General features: G+C 38.5%; 1 protein-coding gene across 3 annotated transcripts in view; it reads left to right on the top strand.

The window, feature by feature from the left end:
• LOC150078508 (rho GTPase-activating protein 39-like) overlaps positions 1–22,535 on the top strand; it is a 789,750-nt gene that overhangs the window by 475,667 nt on the left and 291,548 nt on the right. For all 3 annotated transcript variants that reach the window (XM_090385235.1, XM_090385234.1, XM_090385233.1), the window contains exon 8: positions 6,935–7,183. In XM_090385235.1, the coding sequence (XP_090241361.1) occupies positions 6,935–7,183 (249 nt within the window). The remainder of the gene's footprint in view (positions 1–6,934; positions 7,184–22,535) is intronic.

The following is a 22,535-nucleotide window of genomic DNA, read 5'->3' as shown; positions in this document are numbered from 1 at the left end:
GTCCACTAGTGAAACTTCCAAAAATTGTTGTAGTTTTTTTTTTTATGAAAAATACTTTTTGGAAGAATATTCATCACATTTTATATCAAGGCTTTTCCATTTATAAAAGTGATGAATGCCACTTTTTTTTAAAAAAAATTTAGTTTGACGCACTGCACTTTTGTTAAACATCCTTCTTATGCTGGCCATACAATAAAACCAATTTTGAATAATTATGGCTATATTTCCAAAAATACTTTTTAGCATTAGCATTAGTAGAGGCATTTGATGCAAGAAAGCAAGCTTATGCAGCATCAGCCAAAAAAAAAAAAAAAAAAAAAACCCCACTTCCACTTCACCCCTCTGTTCGTTCAAAATACCTGTCCAGCTGAGCCTTAAACTTATTTAGGCTATCAACCTCCACCACAAGGGATGGAACTCTGTTCCACCAACCAACCACCCGCTGGCTAAAGGCAAATTTCCGCACGTCTATCCTACATTTGTCTTTCCTCAATTTGAATTTATGCCTTCTCAGGTGATTTTTCTGAGCTAGAGGAAGAATCCCATCAGCATTGAGCATGCTTAAACCATTCAAGGCTTTATACACCTCTATCAGATCACCTCGCTGGTGCCTAGTCTCCAGAAACTGTAATTTGCAAAACTTAAGCCTTTCTTCATAAGAGCACCCCTTTGTTCCATTCACTAATCTTGTTGCCCTTCTCTGTACTCGTTCCAGCAGCTCTACATCCTTCTTGAAATGAGGCCTCCAGACCTGTATACAGTACTCTAGGTGTGGCCTGACCATTGCCTTATACAATGGAATAATCACCTCCTTATCCCTGCTGGAAAGGTTCCTGTATATCATTGACAATACTCCATGAGCTACTCTTGCAGCCCATCTGCACTGCTCAGAGAACTTCATATCTGCCTGCACAACCACCCCCAAGTCCCTTTCTTTCTCTACCACTGTCAGTGTAGTACCACAGAGTTGATATGTTGCTCTGGGGTTGCTGTTTCCCATGTGTAGTACTTTACATTTGTCAATGTTAAACTTCATTTGCCACCTCTCAGCCCATCTGCTCAACCTTTCCAGATCCTGTTGCAGCAGCATAGTGTCAGTAGTGTCCTTGACAACCCTGCCAACCTTTGTATCGTCGGCAAACTTGGACATTAAGCTTGATATACTATCATCAATATCATTTATAAATACAGAAAACAATAATGGACATAACACTGATCCCTGAGGGACTCCACTAATAACATTAGTCCACGATGAGCAGTGTCCATTGATTACCACTCTCTGTCTTCTCCCCCTCAACCACCCCTTTATCCATAGCAGCAATTTGCCTCCAATGTCACACTGCTCCAATTTGTGTAGCAGTCTTCCATGTGCAACAGTATCAAAAGCCTTTCTAAGATCCAAGTATATAATATCAAAGTTATTCCCTGCATCCAGTTCTTTTGTGACTGCATCATAGTATCCAATCAAGTTGGTCAGGCAAGACTTCCCCTTAACAAAACCATGCTGTGTCTGAGCTATAACTGAAGTCTTGTCTAAATGATCCTGCAGTGCTTCTTTAACCAGTGCCTCCATTAATTTTCCTGGAACAGAAGTTAAGCTCACAGGTCTATAATTACTTGTGTCAGCCTTTGATCCTCCTTTGTGAATTGGGGTCACATTTGCACATTTCCAGTCTGTGGGTACCTCCCCTGAGTCCAGGGAAGCTCTCATAATTATGGCTAAGGGTTCGCTTACTTCCTTTGCTGCCTCCTTTAATATAACTGGATAGATCCCATCCACCCCGGGTGCCTTTCTTGTGTTTATCTTGAACAGTTTCTCCTCCACTTTACTCCCAGTTATTTCAAGATTCTGTAGCTTACTGCTAGAGTTGAATACACCTCTGGCATTCCCCTTGCTGAATTACTCCTCATGTGTGAATGTCGATGCAAAATATTTATTTAGTTTGTTAGCTACCTGAGCAGGATCATCAACAGTTGACCCATCAATATCAAGTGGACCAATCTGATTCATCCCCTTCCTTCTAGAGTTTACATAAGTAAAGAACTCTTTGCTGTTTTTCTTTGCATCCCTTGCCAAGGATTTCTCGTAATCTGCCTTCGCCTGCCTAACCTCCTTTGTAACTTGGTTGCATATCAACTTGTATCTATCATAGGCTTCTGTGTCATGTGTTAATTTGTAAGTATCCCATGCATTTTTCTTCTCTACCATATGCCTCATTAGTTCCTCTGACATCCATTTTGGCCTAAACCTTGAACAATATTTCTTAGTTGGTATGTAAAGCCTAGTAGCTTCCAAGATAAGTTCTTTGAATGCTTCCCATTTTGAATTTGCTGTTGGTAACATCATCAGTTGGTCCCACTGTGTAGAATTTAAATACTGTCTTAGTCCATCGTAGTCACCTTTACGGAAGCAATAACCCTTCCCTTTACCCCTAATGGTAGTTACCTCTTTGAGTAAATCCCACTTCAGAACACTGTGATCACTGCCACCTAGTGGTTCATTTATCTGCAGATTCTTAATGCATGAAGAATCACTGCTGATAATCAAATCAAGAGTATTACTCCCTCTAGTTGCCTCCCGAACATGCTGATGTAGAAAACAATCATCCAATAAATCCACAAAAGCCCTGCTAGTGTGTGAGTAACCAGCCCCCAAATTCCAGTCAATATCTGGGAAATTAAAATCTCCCATTATAAGACTCTCTGATTTACTGGCCCACTCTATTTCCCTGTACAGTTCCTTATTATACTCATCAAAGTCATTAGGCCTATAGCACACTCCTACTCTCAATTTTGATCTCCCAATGCTTATGTCACACCAAACTGACTCAACACTGCACTGTCCGGCGATGTCGACTGGCTTCACTTCCTTGGTTTTTATGTTTCTTAACTAATAGCATAACCCTTCCCCCCTTCCTATCCTGTCTATCCTTTCTGTAGACGTTGTACTACCCAAATTGCAGTTCTGCATCCCTTATATCTGTGTGACACCACGTCTCTGATATCCCAACAATATCTGCCTTTGATGTTTTGAGCAATACCTCAAATTCATCAAATTTATTTACTAAACTCCTAGCATTGGTGTACACGCAAGTATACCTGCACCTGTTTCTATTCTTAGCTACCCTAACACAACCCATGTGTTTACTTGTACTGCAATGGCTCCCAGCAGTCTCTGAAATACCATGCATCTTGTTTTTCAGGCTTCTGCTCATTCTAATAGAAGCAGTGCAAGAATCTCTTTCACCTCTGCCAGTGGCTACTGTCAATCTATTGGTGTTTGTCTCCCCCCAAGCTAGCAGTTTTCCGACCCACCTAACACTGCCTCGATAGCATCAGCAAATATTCTTGCACCCTTTCTATTTAAGTGTATCACATCCCTGTAGAAGCAATCTCTCCTGTTAACAAGTACAGTCCAGGCTGAAAAAAATTCTACCCCTTGAGCTTTGCACAATCTTTCCAGGGCCGAATTGATCGACAAGGCTCTCATCATATACTCCCTCCTATCGTGTCTGGGCAGAATTGCAGACACATTCAAATTCAACCCTAATTCTCGGCTTTTGTTCAACAGTGACCTGTACTTGTTAAGTAATTCTGCCGGTCTCCTACTCTTAATATTATTAGTGCCAACGTGTACAACTATATCACCTTTTGTGCCCTTAAAAGATGATATTCGCTCTACAACGTCATCAACCTTTGCGCCTGGCAGACATACCCTGGTCCTGTTCCACCTATCTTTTTTACAAAGCATGTTCCCCGTTTCCCTGACAATAGAGTCACCATCAACTACTAGTTCCTTCGGGACCAGCGCATTCTGCCTTGGGGGTTGTCTCTGTGTCATGCGATGCCCAAGTGCAAGCTCTGGCGTTGATGTGGGCAGCTGAGAGCTTGATGGGCCCCTCAATTTAGTTTCTTCGAGGGCATCCACCCTGTCCTTCAAGCTCTCATATAGGCCCCCAAGAACGCCGAGTTGTTGCCTGATATCGATACACTCCTTGTATCGCGCACACACAAAGACATCCCCCTTGGCAGTATCATGTCCCGTACCCAATTGCTCTGCAAACATCAAGCAAACAGTGCATTTTATAAGGCTGTGAGTCAGAGGACAACTGCCCCCCTCAGTTCTGCTCTGAGCCACAGCACTTCCATTAGCTTGAGCCTTTTGCTTTGCTGCTCTGGTCTGAGTCATGATTCTATTAATTAATTAATTAATTATAATTAATTATGTTATGTTATTAATTATGTTAAATATAATTAATTATATTACGTTTGTAATCTAAGTCGTTATATGTATTTATTTAAACGTACAATTTAACTGCTAACGGTATATAACTATCCTATCACAAAGGCGGGAAAATTACGAACGGTAACGGAGTTGAAACACGTGGAAACCTTTACCGATACTTTTATGCAATTACAAGGCCGAGTAAAGAATAAATACACCATATTAATCAGAAAATCACAAAATAATGTTATACTACTAAATTTAAATCAGAAGTTTTAGAAAAACAATAATTTCAAATCAATAAATAAAAAAAATCCACTTAGCGGCTTTGAACACGACCATCTCTAGTAGCCTCGTCTCTTTGAACATGACCGTCTCTAGTAGCTACTTGATCTTTTCTTTTTCTTGGCTGGTTTTAATTTTTGATTTTTTTGTTTAACTTTTGTTCACTGATTAGATAATTCACAAACACTTCATCCTGTCATACTTGAAAATGGGAAAGTTTGAACTGATGATAAAATGAAATCAGCCAAGTTCTGATTTCATTTTGTCATCAATCTTAGTCAAATTAAAAGTATTTGGTTTGACATTAGCTTTGCAAACAAATCAGTGTTCTTTAAATTTCATTTCTCATTTCCAGACACCTTTTCTTTTGTCATTGTTTAAATACTAACATGACATTAGATAAAGGAATACTACACAGAATAAATAATTAAACACTGCAGCACAATTAGAATTGCTAACATGCCATAAACTGAGCGCTTTCATCATTCACTGCCTAGTTCATAATGACACTTCCATTAATTGACCCTCAGTGGATGATTTCAGAACCTTTTTAATTCAATTGCATGTTCCTTATTCTTCCTGGAAAGTGTTAAGCCATCTCTTCTGCTTTTGAGCTAAACAGCGGTGTTCCATGAAAGTGGCCCCTTTTATTAATATCAGTAGATGTGCTTGCCTTTAACACACTAAAGATACTGCATCTGTCTCTCTTTTTTTTTACCCATATTTCGCACTTTAGTTCTCACTTCATGGAATGATTTCCTACTAACATTTCAATTATTATTTCAAGAAATATATCTTTATAGCTCAATGATATATTTGCTTAGTAAGAATGTCCAGGAATTGACATTGCACTATGCTAATCTAATAAAATCTGGTGGTCCTCAAAACTATGGTAATAAAAGTTTTGGGGACCACCAGCCAGCAAAAATTTTCTGCTTGTTAACAATTGAAATACACTCCCTTAAATGCATCTTTTTTACTAGTGAACAAGGGATAACTGCCTATTCAAGTTTCTCTTATTCTGTCTTTCATGTGCATGTCTTCAAAACTTTCTGGGTTGGCTGGATGATTCCCTAATATAGTTTTGGAAAGTTTCAATAGTCTTGAAATTGAAGTAGAGGCTTGCATATAGAAAAATATATAACTTATTTAGTAAATTTAAATAAACATGTTAACATCAACTTGTATGCACCACACACACACACACACACGCACACGCACACACGCACACACACACACACGCACACACACAGAGAAGATGAAAAGAGTCACTTATTTATAATAGAATCTTGATAACTCAAGGTAAGTGAATCCAGAGATAACTTAGATTAGTATTAGTAGTGACAAATGATGCAAGAAAGTAGGCTCATACAGCATCAATAAAAACAAATCCTTCCCCACATCACCTGTGCAACCCAACTAATAATTTATTTAGGTCCTCCTTATTCAAACTATTCACTTCCACAGCATGAGATGGAAATTTGTCCCAACAATCAACTACCAAAAGAGAATTTCTGCACATATATCATGTTGCCCGTGACCACCAAATATGGAGGATGTGGAAAGGTCAGGGAATGACCACCGCATATCCCCGGAGCAATATGGCCCTAAATGCTCCTAAAAACCAAATAACAACAACAACACATATCATGTAAATTGTTCCTCAGTTTAAATGTATGTTCCCTAGTATTGTCTGAGGAAATGAAAGGGTGTCCTCAGCATTTAGCTTATTCAATCCATTCAAAGTCTTAAGCACCTCAATCAGACCTCCTTGTAGGTGCCAAATTTACCAGTGCTGAAAATTGCAAAATGGAAGGCTTTCTTGGTAAGAATACCCTCTTGTTCCCCCTCACTACTCTTGTTGCCATTCTCGTGCCCATTCCAACTTTATTTAATCCAAAACTCTAATAAGCTTTAATTAATTGTTTTAATATCAATTTGTGTATTTCCTTGACCATTCATATGCCCAGAATTAAGAATATGTAAGTTATAATTAAAAGGCCTTTGTAGCCGAGTGGTCAAGAGCAGGAGTGCAGTAGCACACGCTCTTTGAGTAGACCGGGGTTGAAGCCCCTGACTGCTAAATATGGTCGATCTGCCAACCCTGCACTGGACCAGCATGGCAGATTATGGTCCATTTCCCTCAACATGAATTGTTGAGGAGGCTTCCATCCTGCAGTGGGTTGATAATGGCTGCAGTTTACCCTTTTTTTAAGTTATAATTTATATATTATATTAAGTTATATCGTGTCTGGATCTTAACCTACTATGTACACCCTTTAGGGATGAAACTGCTTTGCAAATAAATGTATTTACTACGACTAATAATAATAACATATTTTATAAACATTTGTGGCAAAATTAGTAATAAAAATGCATTCATTTCACTCTTATTAAAGCAAATTTTATGTGTTATTTAAAAAGGTTACAAGCTTGCAGATTTCATGGGTGAGGACAGGGATTCATTCTCTCAGAGTGATGATGAATCAGATGGCCGCTGTGAGGAAGATGATGATTTTGCTGATGATGAAGGAATGAGTCATCAAGATTCCTCATCACAAGAGTATCTGGACAATTATAGATTTTTTGATGATGATGATGATGATTATGATGAGGATGCCTTTTATTCTCCACTTGCATCTTGCTACAGAAATACTACTAGTGAGATTTCAGGTAAAATGTTTAAATGTATGTATTTATAGAGAAGATATTCTTTGGAAAATGTAAATAACTGCTTTCTTTGGTTTTTATAGTGATATTTGGCATAATTTGTATTATTATGTAATAATTTTATTGCAGTGTGTTTTTTTTTTTTTTTTTGTCGTAAGATCATTTAGATAATTGTATATATATATATATATATTTTTAATATAGCGATTATGGTAAGATTACATTTTATTCTCCATTCGGCCCTGGTGCCAAGCATTTCCATTACCAAATGATCCAGTGTTTTGTATTAAAGCAATCTCTCTTTAGAAGGTGATTTTCACTTCTTTTTTTGTTCCCAATACAGTTTTCTCTATTTTATAATGAAAAGTAATGATTTTTCACTACGAGAAGTAGACAAGTGCTCAGGAAGAAGGGAATTCACCTTTCTGTTTATTTTTTGAGTACTAACTAACTCAGCTGCTTGGTCACCTTGTGACACTGCTCCTGCTTCTCTATGATGCAGTCAGAAACCTAGTAGGAAAAGTAGCTCCTTTCCTTCTAAATCCTAAACCTAAAGTAATCCTTGGGCTGAAAGGAACAAATGAATTCTAAAAACCAAAAAAAACTGCAGCATCAGTTGATCCAAATGTAAAGCAACAAAAGAAAGAATGGAGAAAATTACCACTCCCATATTTCTCATTTTGCATTCAATAACTGACCAGGCCATTGGTAAGCTTTTACCTTTCCTTATATAAAAGTACTTAGAAAGGAAAACAGGATATCCCAACACTGTCCATAGATTAATATCAGGAGACCTGTTAGAAGAAGCAGGTAGCAACTAATTATCTGAATGGCTATAAAAAAAAAAAAAACTATAGTATTTTTTTACTTTAGTTTTTTTTTTATTTTAATTTATATTAGAATTTATATTTTTTTATTTAATTTATATCCTTTCTAATTTATATTAGAAAGGATTCTATGTACTGTCTCCCCACATGCTACTTTTAGTACACCAAGTGGAGTTATCACTGAATAGGACCTTTTTAAACTATCTGATGATGAATTAAAGCAAACACTTTAATTCAAAGAGTTATAAATATTACAAGATAATGAGAGTACAAGAATTAAAAGTAAGGATTATGGTACCTACATGAACCATAATTCTTACTTTTGATAATTCTAAACCACCAGCAACAATCAAAGCAGGCTATCTGAATTGTCATATTTAGCTATACATTCCAAACGTCTTACAGTGTGCTTTAAGTAGCAGAAGTTTGGGATACTCCGAACTGTCTATAGAGGAATGTCTACCTGCATCAACTGTGGACAAACTATACACAACCATACTGACTGCTTGGCAAAGATGCCAAACTACTCTAGCTGTGGTGAGGAACGCACTGCACACTTCAGATGATATCCTCTCTGGAAACAGGAAAAACATATCCAGCATTATAAAATTGATTTCAACATCATTATCAAGAAATGAAAAAATCCACACAAGCTCAAACTAATCAGAAGTCGATCACTCATAAACAAATATTTAAGCTATTTAATATTTTATTCCAGAGGACAGTAAATAATGCAGTTTCATACTCAACATTTTTTTTTTATTAATTTACTACATTCTAGATGTGCTACTGATCTTGCATGTTCGCTTGATAAATTAATTAAGGCATCTTTTGTTAATTAATAACCATTTTGAAGAGCTGAGACAGTATCAGTCTTAGCAGACCATCTTATATCGCTTAAATTTTTCAGTGTTAGTGAATTTCTTCCTAAATATTGATTTAAGACATTCCATCTTCTTTTGGCAGCAGAAAAAAAAATTATAGAAATTTTGTATAAAATGGAAAAAATGCGCTGCAGTAGAACAAGATTCAGCTGCATTATAGTTCCAATTAAATTTAAAGAATGACTAGTACACGGTACATAAAATGCAGTAGAACTATGTTGCTTCAATCTGGCTTGGACTCCTTAATACAGTACTTTCCTGCCATATTTGAAGCATTACCATAACTTTGTTCTCTGCAGTTTCTAATAGCAATTGATAAATCTCCTAATCTTTTTAAAATAGTTTATTCTATATATTCAGCATTGTGATGTTCTATAGCAAGGAAACTTAAAAATCGTTCTTTGATGATACGATTGTGTGACATGTATCTTATAATAAACACTAATTGATCAACATGGCTAATTCAGACGTTGAATCAACAATAATTGAAAAATATTTTGTTTCTTGAATTTCAGAAACCATTAACCCCAGGGGCTCACATCTGGTGAGTATGGGCTTGACAAACCCAGGGTCCTGAGCTGGAGATCATCATTCTTCTCTTTTTTTGGTAATTCCTTTTTACTTCTGACTCTCTCTCTCTCTCTCTCTCTCTCTCTCTCTCTCTCTCTCTTCAAAGTACTGCAAAAACCTTCGGAGGTGCATTATGGCCACAGAAGCCTATGCGCCAACAACTACAAAAAAAAAAAAAAAAAAAATCTCTCTCTCTCTCTCTCTCCCCTTGACGTGGGCACCTGTACATGGTGAGGGGACCTCCCAACGATGCTGCTGGTCTTCCAGATTAGCATCAGTGGGAGCCAACGCCCATACCTTGGTTCCAGGGTTACATCATTGGAATCTGGCGTGTGCAGCCGTGCACCGTGACCTGTGGAAACTCAGAAAGGGGGGATCCTGGTGGTTGAGGGGCCCAGCCTTGATACACCACTTTGGCCCCTGCTTTGACAAGATGGGTGGTCCCGGACCAGCCCAACTGGGATCAGTCGGCAGGTGGTTCTTACTGCTAGGGTCAACTGCGTTCCAGTAATCTCCCTCCCTTTGGTCCTGGGACGGGATCAAAGCTTATTGGAAACGTGGGTATGATGGCGTCCCCTCGTAGGGCTCCATGGTGGATTAGGTACTTAGGGCATCTGAAATTTTTATTTTACTCCTATGAGTAACTTAAATCCTCTTTCTTCTGGGGGCCCCAACAAGGCCCCTACCTAATTGAAACGATAGCACGGAAAACACCTCCATTAAAAGAGCCAGAACGAAGGACACCCCACCATCAGTGATGCCACTCTTCCTCATTCTCCATTCCACCAGAGAGCAGTCAAACGGAAAGATGTCACCCTTCTTTATCCAGAAAGGATTAGAAGGGTTGGCAGGATCACCAAAATCCGTTAAATGACTGCGTTCTGACGACCTTTTGGTCGAAGCTTCCAATGCAAAACAAGCAGCAAAAGTCCTGAACTCTACATCTATAAGGGAATAACTATCACCGTAACCCCCACAAAACTCTGAATTCTTCATGAGGTGTTATATCAGAGTGGGACTTTCATGTCTCTGAAGAAGAGATCTGCTCTGAATTGAAAGATTGAAATCTGCTCTGAATCTCCGAATTGAATCGATCAATTCGGCCCTGGAAAGATTCTGCAGAGCTCAAGGGGTAGAATTTTTTTCAGCCTGGTCTGTACTTGTTAACAGGAGAGACTGCTTCTACAGGGATGGGATACACTTAAATAGAAAGGGTGCAAGAATGTTTGCTGATGCTATCGAGGCAGTGTTAGGTGGGTCGGAAAACTGCTAGATTGGGGGGATACAAGGACTAATAGATTAACAGTAGCCACTGGCAGAGGTGAAAGTGATTCTTGCACTGCTTCTATTGGAATGATCAGCAGCCTGGAAAATAAGATGCAGGATATTGCAGAGACTGCTGGGAATCATGGGGGTACAAGTAAACACATGGGTTGTGTTAGGGTGGCTAAGAGGAAGAACAGGTGCATGTATACTTGCGTGTACACCAATGCTAGGAGTTTAGTAAATGAATTTGATGAATTTGAGTTATTGCTCAAAACATCAAAGGCAGATATTGTTGGGATTTCAGAGATGTGGTGTCACACAGATATAAGGAATGCAGAACTGGAATTTGGGGAGTACAATGTCTACAGAAAGGATAGACAGGATAGGAAGGGAGGAGGGGTTATGCTATTAGTTAAGAAACACATAAAATCCAAGGAAGTGAAGCCAGTCGACATCGCTGGACAGTGCAGTGTCGAGTCAGTTTGGTGTGACATAAGCATTGGGAGATAAAAATTGAGAGTAGGAGTGTGCTATAGGCCTAATGACTCTGATGAGTATAATAAGAAACTGTACAGAGAAATAAAGTGGGCCAGTAAATCAGAGTCTTATAATGGGGGATTTTAATTTCCCAGATATTGACTGGAATTTGGGGGCTGGTCACTCACACACTAGCAGGGCTTTTGTGGATTTATTGGATGATTGTTTTCTACATCAGCATGTTCGGGAGGCAACTAGAGGGAGTAATACTCTTGATTTGATTATCAGTAGTGATTCTTCATGCATTAAGAATCTGCAGATAAATGAACCACTAGGTGGCAGTGATCACAGTGTTCTGAAGTGGGAGTTACTCAAAGAAGTAACTACCATTAGGGGTAAAGGGAAGGGGTATTGCTTTCGTAAAGGTGACTATGATAGACTGAGACAGTATTTAAATTATATACATTGGGATCAACTGATGATATTACCAACAGCAAACTCAAAATGGGAAGCATTCAAAGAACTTATCTTGCAAGCTACTAGGCTTTACATACCAACTAAGAAATATTGTTCAAGGTTTAGGCCTAAATGGATGTCAGATGAACTAATGAGGCATATGGCAGAGAAGAAAAGTGCATGGGATACATACAAATTAATACGTGACACAGAAGCCTATGATAGATACAAGTTGATCTGTAACCAAGTTACAAAGGAGGTTAGGCAGGCGAAGGCAGATTACGAGAGATCCTTGGCAAGGGATGTAAAGAAAAACAGCAAAGAGTTCTTTACTTATGTAAACTCTAGAAGGAAGGGGATGAATCAGATTGGTCCACTTGATATTGATGGGTCAACTGTTGATGACCCTGCTCAGGTAGCTAACAAACTAAATGAATATTTTGCATCGACATTCACACATGAGGAGTTATTCAGCGAAGGGAATGCCAGAGGTGTATTCAACTCTAGCAGTAAGCTAGAGAATCTTGAAATAACTGAGAGTAAAGTGGAGGAGAAATTGTTGAAGATGAACACAAGAAAGGCACCTGGGGTGGATGGGATCTATCCAGTTATATTAAAGGAGGCAGCAAAGGAAGTAAGCAAACCCTTAGCCATAATTATGAGAGCTTCCTTGGACTCAGGGGAGGTACCCATGGACTGGAGATGTGCAAATGTGACCCCAATTCACAAGGGAGGATCAAAGGCTGACACAAGTAATTATAGACCTGTGAGTTTAACTTCTGTTCCCCGAAAATTAATGGAGGCACTGGTTAAAGAAGCACTGCAGGATCATCTAGACAAGACTTCAGTTATAGCTCGGACACAGCATGGTTTTGTTAAGGGGAAGTCTTGCCTGACCAATTTGATTGGATACTATGATGCAGTCACAAAAGAACTGGATGCAGGAATAATTTTGATATTATATACTTGGATCTTAGAAAGGCTTTTGATACTGTTGCACATGGAAGACTGCTGCACAAATTGGAGCAGTGTGGCATTGGAAGCAAATTGCTGCTATGGATAAAGGGGTGGTTGAGGGGGAGAAGACAGAGAGTGGTAATAAATGGACACTGCTCATCGTGGACTAATGTTATTAGTGGAGTCCCTCAGGGCTCAGTATTGGGTCCTTTATTGTTCTCTGTATTTATAAATGATATTGATGATGGTATATCAAGCTTAATGTCCAAGTTTGCAGACGATACGAAGGTTGGCAGGGTTGTCAAGGACACTACTGACACTATGCTGCTGCAACAGTATCTGGAAAGGTTGAGCAGATGGGCTGAGAGGTGGCAAATGAAGTTTAACATTGACAAATGTAAAGTACTACATATGGGAAACAGCAACCCCAGAGCAACGTATGAACTCTGTGGTACTACACTGACAGTGGTAGAGAATGAAAGGGACCTGGGGGTGGTTGTGCAGGCAGATATGAAGTTCTCTGAGCAGTGCAGACGGGCTGCAAGAGTAGCTCATGGTGTATTGTCAATGATATATAGGAATTTTTCTAGCAGGGATAAGGAGGTGATTATTCCCTTGTATAAGGCAATGGTCAGGCCACACCTAGAGTGCTGTATACAGGCCTGGAGGCCTCATTTCAAGAAGGATGTAGAGCTGCTGGAATGAGTACAGAGAAGAGCAACAAGATTAGTGAATGGAACAAAGGGGTGCTCTTACGAAGAAAGGCTTAAGTTTTGTGAATTACAGTGTCTGGAGACTAGGCACCAGCGAGGAGATCTGATAGAGGTGTACAAAGCCTTGAATGGTTTGAGCATGCTCAATGCTGATGGGATTCTTCCTCTTGCTCAGAATAATCACCTGAGAGGGCATAAGTTCAAATTGAGGAAAGACAGATGTAGGATAGATGTGCGGAAATTTGCCTTTAGCCAGCGGGTGGTTGGTAGGTGGAACAGACTTCCATCCCTTGTCGTGGAAGTTGATAGCCTAAATAAGTTTAAGGCTCAGCTGGACAGGTATTTCGAACGAACAGAGGGGTGAAGTGGAAGTGGTTATTTTTTATTTATTTTTTTTACTTTATTTTTTTTTGGCTGATGCTGCATAAGCTTGCTTTCTTGCATCAAATGCCTCTACTAATGCTAAAGACCAAGGAGTGACAGCTGTTAAGAGAATATCAATACGAAAGGATGGGAATCTCGTCCCTACCCGAGTTCTTATCCTCACATTCAACACCCTACGGCCTCCAAGTTCCATCAAGGCAGGCTATCTAACCTGCCCAGTGGGGATGTACATTCCAAACCCACTGAGGTGTTTTAGATGCCAAAAATACGGCCCCTTACAAACAGCTTGTCGTGGTAACCCTGCCTGTGCTCGATGTGGTGCTAAGGACCATGAGAGCAAGGAATGTTCAACCTCAAAACTGATCTGTGTCAATTGCCAAGGAGAGCACCCCGCCTACTGTAGAGCATGCCAGCGATGGAAAGATGAAAAAGAAATCCAAAAATTAGAGCTGAATATTTCCTACCCAGAGCCCAGAAAACGTATCCAACCAATAAATAGTAGGAAACCTTCATATGCCCAGAAGGTTTCTGCTAAGTGCACTATCAGTACACAAACTGAGATGACCGTACCACCTGAAGAGTCATTCACTCCAATTGCACGCTATTTATTGAGTTCAGAAAACCCACTCAAAAAACAGTCAGCTGCTACTCCTATATCCATACCTCCCAGTGTTCGACCACTACCAAAACCAAGTGGTAAAGAAAAGCCAAAAAGATCGGAAGAGCCACCCGTAATACCAGAAACAATGGATGTAGAGAATAAGGAGGTACTGGATGAATCAGTCTTTGAACTCTTTGCGGAGGAAGAAATGGACATGGGACAGCATCCACACTTCCCCAAAAAAGATAAATCCAAGACTGACAAAAGTAAGCCCTCGGCACCTCGGAAGCCGCCTGATGGACCCAACAAGCCAAAATAATGGCTAAATTCTTACAATGGAATTATCATGGATTCCGACGAAATACTGATGACATCAAGGCCCTCCTGCAAAAGCACGAGCCAGTTTGTTTTTGCTTGCAGGAGACTTATCTAAAAGCAAATAATGACCCCACCATGCATAACATCACAATTTTTTGTAAGGACAGAATTGTGGATGGTCCTGCTCATGGAGGAATGGCTATCCTTTTAGGCAACTAGACCCCAGTTCAGCCCTTGTTACTTACAACCAGCATAGAGGCTGTTGCAATTTGCCTTACAGTGGGATTTTTATTAACCTTCTGCTCTATTTGTTTGCCTCCTAGGACTGACATCTCCCAGGAAGACCTTGATGATCTTGACATAACACCCTGTGGGGTAGTGCTAGCAATAATGGAAAGGGACGAGTCATAGAGCATATGCTAAATGACAATGACCTCTCCCTTCTAAATGTGGGAACCAACACATTCTTCCACATGCCTACCCGTACGCTTTCTGCCATTAATCTTTCTATCTGCTCCCCTTCTCTACTCCCTTCGCTGACTTGGGAAGTGGAGGAATATGGAAGTGATCACTTCCCTGTGATAACCTGCTTATACAGCAGGAGACAGTGTTAACCTTTCAGGTTACTGTGACCAGTCTTCCACTGTGGTAACATTTCAGATTACCACAGTGGAAGACTGGTCAGGCTGCCTGGAATGCCTTCCAACATCAGGCAAATTTTGACCTTAATGCAGTCAGTCAGGAGCCTATCAATGATGGAGTCATGTACATCACAGAAAATAATGTCCATGCAGCTGCTAATACCATTCCAAAAACATTGCCTGGTTTCCACCTTTTCTCAAACCATGGTGGAATTCACAGCAGCAAAAAAGGCTCAAAACAAAGCTTGGGGGATATTCTGCTGATATCCTACCACTGTCAATCTAATAGCTTTCAAACGTGCACGAGCCAAAGCACACTACATTTGCCGTCAGAGTCAAAAGGAATCATGGATCCATTTTACATCATCTATTACCCAGTCTACCAGCACTAAGGTAGTCTGGGATAAAATCTGCAAAATGAAGGAAAAATATACATCTCACCCTTCACTGATCCTACAATATAATGGATGCACTATTGCAGAGCCATCTACAATAGCCAATGCTCTTGGGGAAACATTCTCAAACATATCTGGAATATCTTCCTATTCCCCAGAGTTCTGAAACATAAAAGAGAAAATCAGGCACTAAATTTCACACCAAAAGGCCTTTGTCCCTACAATGTGCCTTTCACTCTGCACGAACTAAAAAGAGCTCTTTAATCTTTCCAAGGCAAGTGCTGTTGGACCAGATGGCATTCATTATGAAATGCTTAAACACCTCTTACTGACATCTATGGATCGCCTGATTGTTCTGTATAACAGAATCTATATAAAAGAGCAATTTCCATATTCCTGGCACATGGCAATTGTGCTTGCCTTTGCAAAGCCAGGAAAGGATCCTAAATTCCCTACTAATTACCATCCTATAGCTCTGACTAGCTGTCAGTGCAAAATTCTGGAGAGAATGGTTAATTTTCAGTTAATGTGGTATTTAGAATCAAATGATCTTCTCTCCAGAATCCAGTGCGGCTTCCAAAAAAACAGATTGACTCTTGATCACTTAATTAGATGGGAAACATCCATCCGGGATGCTTTCCTAAAACGAGAACACTTGGTGTCAGTATTCTTTGACATGGAGAAAGCATATGACACAGCTTGGAGATTTGGCATCTTTAAAAGGTTTACATAGCCTGGTCTTAGAGGGCATCTCCCTATTTTTATCAAAAACTTTCTTGCCAACCGATTTTTCCAAGTTCATGTGGGATCTTTACTGTTGTTATGTTATGTTTGTTATTTGGTTTTTAGGAGCATTAGCAATTAAGGCCATATTGCTCCAGGGATATGCGGTGGTCATTCCCTGACCTTTCCGCATCCTCCGTATTTGGTGGTCACAGGCTCGAATCCCGGTCTAATCAAGAAGCGTGTGCTACGGCACTGTTGCTCCTGCCCACCTGGCTACGGAGGCGCCAGATCTTTACTCTCTCGCTCCTTTTGCCAAGAGGAGGGAGTACCACAAGGATCAGTATTAAGTGTCAAGCGTTTTTCCATCAAAGTAAATTCCATCACAGAACAGCTTCCTCCAACTGTAAACAGCACCCTCTATGTCGATGAGTTTAGCATATTTTGTCAGTCATGCAACATGAGGGTTATTGAAAGACAACTGCAACAAGCCATTAATCGCCTTAATTCCTGGGCACTTGCTAATGGATTCAGGTTCTCGCCGCAGAAGACCGTTTGCGTACACTTTTGTCGTAAGCATAATCTTCATCCTGAACCTGAATTAAGGCTCAGACAAAATGCTATTCCAGTAATGTCAGACACAAAATTCTTGGGACTCGTGTTTGATAATTAGTTGACCTTTCTAGAACATATTCGTCAACTCCGTACAAAGTGCATGAGAGGACTAAATATTCTTCGCTCTCTCTCCTCTACACACTGGGGAGCAGACAGGTGCACCTTACTATGTATATATCATGCACTTGTACAATCCAAACTAGATTATGGGTCCCAGGTATACTCCTCAGCCAGAGACAAGTGTCCTTCGATGGCTGGACCCTGTCCACCATCAGGCTATCCATATCGCTACTGGAACATTTCGAACATCTCCTGTCCAGAGCTTATACGTCGAAGCAAATGAACCACCATTATCACTTTGACATAAGCAGTTGTGTTTAAACTGTGTTTTAAAACTGAAATCCTTGCCAGACCATCCTATGGACATACGTTTTTGAGCCACGTTGGGAAAATTTGTACAATACCTGTCAGGCTGCCAACCAACCTTTTGGTATTCGTGTCTAAGAGCTACTCAGAGAGTTTAACATTATGGTAGACAAGGTTGCACAAATACCAAAGCAAACTCTTCCACCCTGGCATGCTCATACCCCATCATGTGACTTTTCCCTTAAGAAATGGGTAAAGTCTGAGACTCCATCATCTGTCTACCTGCAGCTCTATTCAGCACACTGAGCTGAGCACTCCGACTTCCTGCCAGTTTACACAGATGGCTCGAAGTCGGAATCATGTGTAGGATCTGCTGTTGTCTTTCCGGACACTATAATATTTCAGCAGATTCTTCCTGAATCCAGCATATACACTGCAGAGTTGCATGCTATAGAGTTAGTCTTGGATCACATTTGAACTTGTCAATACCAAAGGTCAATAATATATTCTGATTCTTTGAGTGTATTACAGGCTTTATTATCTTTGAGACACAACTCCCATCCAGTTGTCTGTCGGGTTCAGCAGAAGATACATTCTCTTCATGAACACAAGTCTGATATCCACTTCTGCTGGATTCCTAGCCACACTGGGATAAGGGGGAATGATTTGGCTGACACTGCCGCCAAATCAGCAGCTCCCACTAATAATCTTTGCCTGTCAGTCCCCTATACAGACTACAGGCAAATAATACACAACAAGATATATTCCCAATGGCAAGAACTATGGCATAAATTAGACCAGATAAAGCTGTAATAGAAACGTGGAGTCCAGTCTGCACAGGAATCGTAGCGAAGAAGTTGTTCTTGCTCGACTCCGCATAGGACACAGTCATCTAACACATTCGTTTCTGCTGAGGACAGATGACCCTCTTATATGTGAGTCTTGCAACACAATTTTATCAATAAAGCATATTTTAATAGATTGCGTTAATTTTACCCATGTTTGCAATATATATTTTACTGGTTTTACTCATCTGACTGGGCCTTATACACTCAGTCAGATTTTATCAGAAAATGACCACGTGTCAGCAGTTTTTAAGTTTTTACAAGCTATTAATATATACACACATATCTAAATTGGATAATTTACTTTTAAATTTATACTGCCTTATATATATATATATATATATATATCTCCAATATTTTAAATTAAATTAAATAAAACATAAGCCTGTAGTATGGCAAGAACTGTAGAGCGAAAATTAACATAAAAATAATCCAAATAAACAAACGAACAAAAAGAAAGAATAGATATAAATAGTAGCCCTGAAACCCTTGTATAATTTCGAATTTTAAATCCAATTAACAAAAACTATACAAAATTTAGGATAATGCCAATTACATATTAATTTAGCGGTACCCTGAGAGGTACCAGTTCCGAAAGACGTGAAATATCACCAAAAGAGGGTTAAAGGAATTACCAAACGATAACAAAATCAAAATAAATTAAAATAAAATAGACTGACCATCATGCCCCATATTGACAGATTACCACGAGGCCAATAATGGTCATGGAATCGCTGCATTTCAATCGCTATACAAATCGTCGCCATGGTGAAAAGATCGAAGTACCAATTCACCCTCCCTTCTCCAATCGATCCACCAATGCAGAGGATCTGCACGACGGTGGTCCTTATGCAGCAAAAAATAAATTATAGAACAGACAGCACTCTAGAGCAGAGCCACACCACTGACATACTGTAAGCTGAATCAGCTTATATAGAAGAAAAAAAGAAAATAGATGGCGGCACAGGCGTTACTAAATTAGCATATCGACCCATTACTATTGAATTATATTAAATGTTGACGAAAGTTAAATTATAATAAATTGAATAAATAATTAATTAAGTTTTGTTCGTTTGTTTATTTGGGTTATTTTTATGTTAATTTTCACTCTACAGTTCTTGCCATACTACAGGCTTATGTTTTATTTAATTTAATTTAAAATATTGGATGTATTTCAGCTTCATATGGAGGAATTGCATGTCGCTGCCTCTAATGAATGCTTAATTAATTATTTATTTATTTATTCACTTTATTATAATTTAACTTATGTTAATATAATTCAATGATAGTATATATATATATATAAATAACAGTTTGACGAGGTAACCATTTTAAAGGTTACCAGAATTTATCTTTGTTGATAGTTTAATCTTTTCTTGGTGCAGTATAACCATAGTCGTTTTTGCACCAGTAAAATCAAAATCAATCAACTCTCTCTCTCTCTCTCGCTCTCTCTCTCTCGCTCTCTCTCTCTCTCTCTCTCTCGCTCTCTCGCTCTCTCTCTCTCTCTCTCTCTCTCTCTCTCTCTCTCTCTCTCTCTCAGGGTAATTCAGGATGTTTTGGCTGGTGCAGCATAAGTCTCAGGCTTCCTTTCACCATATGGCTAATAATAATAATAATAATTACCTTTTCAACTTTTTCTGCCATCAATTCTATAAATTCATCACAGGTTTTATGTGAATGGTAATTAGTTTTGCTTGGTCCGCAATTAGCATATATCTCTATGTGATCTCTTAAAAAAATTATCAAATTTACTCAAATATTTTAGGCAACTTAGGTAATTACACTAAATTCCATTTAAATTTTTTCTTTACTACCCCTAAATCCTAAACCAGGATTACTCAAAAGCTGAACAGTAGCAATAATTCTTTTCAAAATATCTCGCTAATAATTTTCTTCAGACTGAATTTGTTTCGTTAGTTCCATGTCAATACAACCCAAAATTGAATGTCTCTTAAAATAAACACACACAACATTAATGTGATCTGATGAAAAAGGCCATTCATCGCTTCCGTTTGTCACAGGCATTATGAGAAATATTTTCAGAATTGTTTCAACATTCAGAAATGTCAATCTAATTCCATCGTTAATAATATTGTACATATATTTATCAGTATTTGAAACATTTTCTTCTTTGGCATAGTTGCTGCTATTATAATTAATGCCTTTTTAAATATTAATATATCATTGTTTTTATTTCTGCTTCATTTAATTCATTGTTTATTGACAATTTCAGATTTTTAATTCAAATGAGATTATAGTAACATAGCTTAAGAGTAATATAACTGATAATGATATTAATTCAATATAAAAAATTAACACTTGAATCAATTCATATTTTAAGAGCGGGAAAACGAAAAGCTTTCAATAAAGGAAACTGCCACAGTCACGATAGATAACGAAACATTACATAGATATGATATTTAAATTTTCTGTTATAATAAAATAAAAATTTATTAAACTACAACACTACTTTCAGAGAGCTAGATACATACCTATATTTATTTCACTGTGTGCACTCCTACGTAATCACACTTGGCAACAATTAAACTAAATGTTACAATTTTCAGGTCTCAGCTTATATAGATTCTCAAATCCATGGATGGTCCAATTAAAATAGTTTCTGTAGAACAAATAAAATTTCCATATAACAAACTGATTTCGAGATTCCTGGGTACGCATTGTTCTCACCTCTGGCCTTTAGGCAATAGAGCTTCTGCTGTAGAAAGCACGAATTAAGAGCTAGAAGGATTAACATTCCACAATTCAGTGGTGTTCATAACACATTTATAACTGCCTCTCCCACAAACTGTACCGAGAAGTCATGCTGGTCAACTGCTTTCTTGTGTTCATAGCTAGTGGAAATGATTAAGGCATATTCCCGAAGCAGATAATACACCATGGTCAACCTGTTCTACTGTTACACCCTATTAGACAATTATGAGAGAGCGATTTTCCTTTACCTAGGAAATTAATCTGTTCTTTCGGAGAAATGAGTCATTCACACTTTCAGTAAATTTCACCTGTCTCTGTTTACGTGGTAGGTACAAGTGGGCCCTAGTTTAGATCAGGATATTGAAAAAGAAATCGCTTTAAAAATTTGAGATTACAGAGGCCTCGCGAAGCTACCCCTATCGTGAGAACTGACGCTAGTGCTTCATGGACCTATTTATAAGTGCAGCACTGATTATACCACTGAATTATAGTGACTGTTTAAGGGTCAACTACCAAAATTGAGAGGAAAAATAATGATATTCAGGAACTCTGTTTCTGTAGTGAACTATATTCAGCAAATAATAATAAAATAATTATGTACAATAAAGATTTTGAATTTTCATAGTGATGGTTAGGCCAAATTGTTGCTGAATAAGTTTATCATTATTACAAGTATATAGCTCACTATTGACCCAACAGAGAACCAGATTAAAAGTGATTGAGATAAACTTAAATAAAGGTTGCAGAAGTGTAAAGTAAAACAAAGAATAACTACGGGAAAAAAATGAACAAAAGCGTATCACATAGCTTGAATGTAGTTACCAATAGTTTCTTTCTTTCTCATCTGCTGAGATTTGATTCTTCATGAAAACAATTATTTGGCTCGTCTTGGAAACAGAAAGTGTTTGTTCTTTTAATTTAACTTTTCCTTTGATAAATTCTTTTGCTCTCAATAGTTTTGAATTTTTTTTGTACATTAAAAATGTAGACATTCATAGGCATGTTCTGCAATCTCAGATTCCCCAATATTTCTCTTTTCTACATGATTTCAACTTGGCCTCGTGCTCATATAAAATAATCTCTCGGTCTTGCCAGCCTAAATCTTCTAACAGTCATATGTTTTTGTGAATAAAGTGTCTACATATAGCTGGGAAAATCACTTCCCTAGGAAAATTACCAAGTTTTCAGTAATAATAGTATAAATACCACAAAGTTTGTACTTTTCGCTTTATTTCATAGTTTTCTCTCCTACTCTTTTTATATAAGATATTATCACTGCTTTTATGAATTTTTTGTTCTTTTTTTTTTTTTTTTTTACTATTAAGAGAATTACCATTTCCATAATTCTCCTCCTATGAACTTGAATATGATTTTTATCAGCCATGTCCCATGGAAACCAGTTATTAGAAAGAGTATGGAGTACATAAGGTATGTTTGTGTCAGACGGCACCTGGTATTTCTCCCATCTCCGCAGTATGGAGTGCATTAGTACTGACAAATAATGTAAGGAAGAAAGTCTATACAGCATCAATCAAAGTAATTTGTCAGATTCTATCATAAATTTATTAAAACCGTGAACATCCACATCGGATGGATGGTTGT

Source organism: Mastigoproctus giganteus, chromosome 11, assembly GCF_048544385.1.
Source record: "Mastigoproctus giganteus isolate SK-2022 chromosome 11, ASM4854438v1, whole genome shotgun sequence".
Classification (NCBI taxonomy): Eukaryota; Metazoa; Arthropoda; class Arachnida; order Uropygi; family Thelyphonidae; genus Mastigoproctus; species Mastigoproctus giganteus.
This window is presented reverse-complemented; position numbering and strand designations above follow the sequence as displayed.